We start from the raw sequence: 6,548 nt of genomic DNA on the forward strand, positions 1-6,548 counted from the left end.
TATATTCATACTTGTCTTCTTTCCTGGGGTTCGTTTCACAGCGGTAAGGGATTGAAATCCTCCAGTATTCAGTCCTTTTGGTACTGCTCTTTGTAGTGCCCGATGCACTATGGAAATTGTCTTCCGACTGCGCCACTTAACTAGTTTGGAGATATCCCAAGTAAAAATATATAATCACTGGCTCCTCAACTGGAGCTGTACAACACTCACTGCTTCGTTTCAAACTATCGAATCCATTCTTTATTGGAAGTTGGTTATATTTATAACTATAAAGGTGCTTACTCTACAATTATATAAAATACTTATTCTATACTTATTGCTTATTGCAAAATAATATGCTTATTGGTAAGAATATACTTATGACCTAATTATGTATTATTGCTTATTGCAGAATAATATGCTTATTGGTAAGAACATACTTATGACCTAATTATGTATTATTGCTGATGTAAGCAGTTCCGGTTTGGTGGCCGGCTAACTGCTTACTCTAGGCGGTTTTGTTGGTGCTTGATGTGTTGCCGTTGCAGTAGGTGCTGTAACTTCCCAAGTATAGTCCCAAAAATATTATTTTTTGTTTAGAACATTGAATTGTTTGTAATATATACGTTCATACATTTTCGTTGCTTAGATAATTCGTTAATAAGTTTATACATACTTATACTTTCGTTTTTTTTATTGTCTTTGTGCCCGCCAGGCAAGAAGAACCCAAACAAAAGGGTAAATTTTAGTAGTTTCTGAGCGGGGAATATCCGGCTCCCGGAAACCCTTCACACCATCTGAAAAGAGCTCTTGTAGGTAGGGTGGCAGGTTTTCTATATTGTTTGTTTGACATACGTATATAAACGGAGATTAATTTGATTGGTCCCTTTTTTTGTGGCGGCCGGAAACCGATAATAAAATTCATTGATTTTCCTGTTTGTAAATTCTTATGTTTTATAATATATTTTAATGTATGTTTAAAAGAATTTAAAATGTGGACTTAATCACATAGGCAGGGGAGGCGGAAGATGACAAGGGGGTAAGTTAAGGGAGAATTGGAGCATGGCAAAAGGGAGCCCGCAAGGAGACACATCAGGCGGTCCATTGATGGGTGGGCTTCCTGTGGGTGAGATGTGCCAGTGAACGAGCCGCCACGTCCGCCCGGCGCCATTGTGGCAAGGGTTAAGGATCCCGACCACCCAATTACTGAGCTAGCCAGGGCAACCACAAAGGTGGCCTGACAAGGGGCGACACGTGTACGCGACATGGTTTTGTTGGTTTTTGGTAATAATTCTATTTTTAGAATGTTTAACTTTTAGGTGTGCTCGCCCTTAAGTTATTTGTTTTTGTTATTTTATAGCCTTATAACAATTATATTCAACAATTTTTATTGAGCTCGAGGCCGTTTTTAATGAAAAACGTATTGTGGAAAAGCAACAATAATTTGAAAAAATGGTATAAGTGATAGCTATTTCGGAAATCACCACATTTCCTCATCAGACTTCTTTCAGTAGGATTCGAACCGACGATCCCACTGACTCAGCCAGTTGCCTACGCACTGTGCTAAGTTAGCCTTGTAAATTATCGTTGCTTTTTTCCCACTTTTTCATTTGCTAAACCAACACAATCAATCGCAGCTATTCCGCTACGATTTACACTTGATCATGATCATTAAAAACGGACTCGCGCTCAATAAAAATTTTTGAATATAATTGTTATAAGGCCATAAAGTAACAAAAACAAATAACTTAAGGACGAGCACACCTAAAAGTTAAACATGTTAAAAATTATTAACAAAAACCAACAACCACATGATCAAGTGTAAATCGTAGCGGAATAGCTGCGCGCTTTCACACATCAGCACCTGGGTTCAAGCCCTGGTCAAAGCAATATCCCAAAAAATATAGAAAAAGGTTTTTTCTTAACAGCGGTCGTCCCTCGGCAGGCAATGGCAAACCTCCGAGTGTATTTCTGCCATGAAAAACAGCTTCTCATAAAAATACAATCGCAGTTCGGAGTCTGCGTAAAACTGTAGGTCCCTCCGCTTTGTGTGACAACATCAAGGCGCACGCCACAAGTCGGAGGAGAAGCTGGGCCAAACACTAACATATGTGTAAGCGCCAATCTATTATTATTATTATACTAACTTAGCACAGTGCGTAGGCAACTGGCTGAGTCAGTGGGATCGTCGGTTCGAATCCTACTGAAAGAAGTCTGATGAGGAAATGTGGTAATTTCCGAAATAGCTATCACTTCTACCATTTTTTCAAATTATTGTTGCTTTTCCACAATAACTTTTTCATTAAAAACGGCCTCGAGCTCAATAAAAATTGTTGAATATAATTGTTATAAGGCCATAAAATAACAAAAACAAATAACGTAAGGACGAGCACACCTAAAAGTTAAACATTCTAAAAATAGAATTATTAACAAAAACCAACATCCACATGATCAAGTGTAAATCGTAGCGGAATAGCTGCGCTTCATTGTGTTGGCTTAGCAAATGAAAAAGTGGGAAAAAAGCAACGATAATTTACAAGGCTAACTTAGCACAGTGCGTAGGCAACTGGCTGAGTCAGTGGGATCGTCGGTTCGATTCCTACTGAAAGAAGTCTGATGAGGAAATGTGATTTCCGATATAGCTATCACTTCTACCATTTCTTCAAATTATTGTTGCTTTTCCACAATAAGTTTTTCATTCATTTCGAGCTCAATAAAAATTGTTGAATATAATTGTTATAAGGCCATAAAATAACAAAAAAAAATATTTTAAGATTCATATAAAATTTTAATATTATCATAACGTGCGTATGTATATAAAAGATATGGGTATACATATTACACTTTATATACATTGTATAACACGAATACTTTTGCTGTTAAATAAAGAGGATTTCAAAGCTTTAATGCATTGGCGATGCTAGCCGAGTCGACGTTTGTGCCGATTGGCGTGAATTCGTCTTCATGCGTAAGTCGCTAACCTGCTTTATTAGCTGGTCCTGTAGTGCCAGTAATTCACGTGTACGATGGTATATACGATTCTGTGGACGTATGCTAGGATTCCACCGACAATATAGGCCTTTCCATAATTTCACATATCGCATGCTCGCTATGGGCCTCAAAACTGTTTGAGCTCCATGTGAGAAAGCCAACGGATTAAGATACTGGTTCAACGAGCTGTTAATGTATGTCCAAAGTGAAACAGTCTTATGTTTAAGATCTGCAAATTTAAATATATATTTATAATGTTAACGCATTGAAAATCTTGTTGGTATAAATTGTGGTTAAGTCCCCAGTAGAAAGTTCTAAATTAAAATATATAAAATATTTTTTCAGCTTTCTCACCTTCTACAACCCGCTCAGCCTCCGTGTTGCATAAGAAAGTTCCGAAACGACAGGAATATAAATGGTCTATTATCGTTATTAAAAAATGTTCATTAAATTCGAATGCGTTAGGAAACTCTTGGCTAACTTGCCATACACAATCGATGAATTGTAAGAAAACCGGAGAACGATCCGCATCAGAGTGTCGATTATCGCCATGACCAATTCGTTGTTGGAATTTATGTCCGAAAGACAGCCACTCCTTTTCAATTAGGACCTCAAATCCACGTAATGTGCGGTAGTATGGATCTAGCAGTAACATAGATAATGCAGTCAGTTGTGCAGTTCTGTCCCAACCATCTGAGCAATGCACAACTACAGAGGTGCTCATTGTCTCTACTTTATCTATAATTCGTACGGCGCCTGCCAATATACACTTAATATGCTTTAACCACAATGTGCCGTCAATTGCTGAAAGCCATTTTGAATCATCGATTGTCGGATAGCATGCCTCTTTCACTTTACGCAAACTTTCGCGCATAACATGAATGTTGTGAATGTCGAGAAAGTGTATTTCCACGTTTTTATACGCTTCTTCGGACTCGTACCCACCTCCTTTAGCTTTGTTGGCTATAGCGTTGGCACTAGGACGTGCATCTATTATCGCCAATTTATCTGACTGCACATTTGCCTCCATTATATAACCAAGGTAGAGTTCGTCATCTGCGCTTCGCTTGCCCCCCACTCCAACTAGTGGTTGTGAACATCTTGTTATAGTCGCTTGTGAGCGTGGATGTATCCAAGAAAGTACAGGTAAACGGCAACGAGATCGAAATTGTGCAACACGTCGCAAAAACTCATCAGAGGCTGCTTTTGGGACAGCCCAAACTGCCGGATAGCTATCGCAAACACTATAAGCTTCATTTAACTTAGTTATGCGCCACATATCATTTGGAACTCCCAGTCGGCGCAGTTCAGCTAATGGTTCATACACAGCCCAACCATTTTCGGTGGCAGGGGGAGGCGGTCCGCTTGCTGCTGCATGGGCGAATGCAAAAAGGCGTCCACTAAAAGAGAGCGGAAAGGCATATGATTGTAACTTTTCAAAAACAGTTCGTCGAGAATGGTTTTGTTGTTTGTGTGCAAAACGCAGGTTGCGCATATCTTTGCAGAATATTTCGATGCCATAAGAGTTTTCCCCGCGAGAAGTTGCACCGCCGATTTTTTCAACGCGAGCAATAACTCCCAATGGCACATCGACAACAACGGGCGGTTCGTGATCACGTAATGGTAATGAACGGAAGTAAAGTCGATAATTGGTTATAGTTAAAGCGCCGAAGGCCGGTCCTCGAAATGGACATACGTAAGTGACATCATTTTTCTGGTCCTGGTCTTCCTCACCATCGAGATAAACAAAGGGCGTGTCACGTACTGCACCTAAGTCAACGCCGTGTTTCGAACCAATTGAACTAGATTTTGAATCGGCAGTATCCAGGGAATTAGTACTGGCGTTTTTCGTAGCAATTTTATCAGCTAAGCCAGCCGAAGGTTCCACAGCTTCTGTATTTTCCATTTCACTATTTTTTGTCTGCAAAGGACTCTGATAAAATTTAATTCAATGGATGAAATTGACGGAGCAAGTATGTAAACAATTATGGATATTTGACAGCTGTTTACAGAGTAGCCAAACCAAAATATGACGGGATTAAAAAAAGGTATTTGACTGTGGCAGCACTGAATTCCTTTTAAGGGCCCCTCAACACGTTCAATATTTATTGACTTGATCCAAGCAAAGAACGTAGATAATAACAAGGGACAACACGATATATATCTACAAAGTGTGAGTAATTTTTGTACGAACTCACGGCGAGCAAAGCGAAGAGATAGCATCGAGCAAAGCTGTAATAACAAACTTGTATGTTAGCTTTGCTCTTCACTACGCTTTGCTCTCGAAACATGTGCGTTTGAAATCGACGCTTTGCTCGATGCTCTTTGCTCGCCGCTCCCCTATGCTTTTACCCTAACAGGGCCGTGCCCAGCGTTGACTTTTTGCTTAAATTTAAGCAAAATTGATTAATTTTTCCCTGCCTGTTAAAATGTTAAATTTTTCTTCATTTTGCTAAACCTTCGAACTATTTAAAATATTCAAAAATTATAATTTTCCTCAAAAATTCATTTCTGAGTATGAGTTACCATTTCAATAAATTTTTAAATTTTATTTTAGGATCCTATATAAAGTTAAAGGAAATGTTGCTCTACATAACTCCCGATCTGCGGTCGTCGAATTTTCAAACCTCCGAGTGTTCTTCTGCCATGAAATCGATTCTTATAAAAACCGTTTGCAGTTCGGAGGTGACCTAGAACTTTAGGTCCCTTCATTTGCGTGACAAGATCTACATGCACATTATCGATAACAAAATACCAAACTCGTTTTATGCATGCATTAAAAAAACTTGCGAAAGCGCAACTAACTATGTATCATATGTTGAAAGCCTGAAAGAATGTGTAGGTAATAGTTTTAAAATTAAGCAAATATTAGACTATAAAATCCTTACTTTTGACGACGAAACTGAGCCTAACCGCCCCATTCGCGTGCAATGACAAAACTCGCCGTTTTAACTATTGTCATGCTTATAATCAATCGTCACGTTTAGGTATGCAGGGCAATTTGAAAACTCTAACGGTGACAATTGCTATTATTTTTGTGATAACCTACTGCGTAGGTGATAACGCTAAAGCATATGTTAATATTTTAAATTTTATTAATTTTGCAGAAAAAAGTTGCAACATTTTACTAAATGAAAACTGTGAAACCATTTTATTTGCCTAAATAGGTGTGTTAAAAGTTATTATTTGCGTATACATATTGTATCTGTAGGATCTGCATTCACTTGGCATTCGTTTCAAAATTTTGATTGTTTGGTTGTATAGAAAAAAACGCATTCCTGAGTGGCTTTAATTATATTGAAACAACAACAAACGTAATGTGTTATTAAATCGTAGAGTTCCATTCTGTATAGAATGTGAATGTAACAAAAGCATTCGCAATCATCGTGATTGTAAATTTTGGTTGAATGCAAACACTTTTGATTGACTTTGATCATTCAGTACTACACTGAAAAAATATGCCTTGACACTAGAAGAAAATCTTTATAGGAGAAAATTGTCGTTTTGCTTCTGCTTTTCTACCACTGCTACTGTGAACGACTACTAAAACGAACTTAACATGTGGCAGCACTACATTT

General features: G+C 38.2%; 1 protein-coding gene across 1 annotated transcript; it reads right to left on the reverse strand.

Annotated features, from left to right (window-relative positions):
• Window positions 1-2,753: 2,753 nt before the first annotated feature.
• On the reverse strand, window positions 2,754-4,985 carry LOC118735288 (myotubularin-related protein 2). The gene is made up of 2 exons (XM_036464950.1): window positions 3,325-4,985; window positions 2,754-3,199 (listed from the first exon to the last, which is right to left on the reverse strand). The coding sequence occupies exons 1-2, from the start codon at window positions 4,874-4,876 to the stop codon at window positions 2,883-2,885; spliced, it is 1,869 nt and encodes a 622-aa protein (XP_036320843.1). The 5' UTR covers window positions 4,877-4,985; the 3' UTR covers window positions 2,754-2,882.
• Window positions 4,986-6,548: the final 1,563 nt, after the last annotated feature.

The sequence above is a fragment of the Rhagoletis pomonella genome, unplaced genomic scaffold (genome assembly GCF_013731165.1).
Source record: "Rhagoletis pomonella isolate Grant_MI unplaced genomic scaffold, Rhpom_1.0 Rhpom_scaffold_00003, whole genome shotgun sequence".
Taxonomy (NCBI): Eukaryota; Metazoa; Arthropoda; class Insecta; order Diptera; family Tephritidae; genus Rhagoletis; species Rhagoletis pomonella.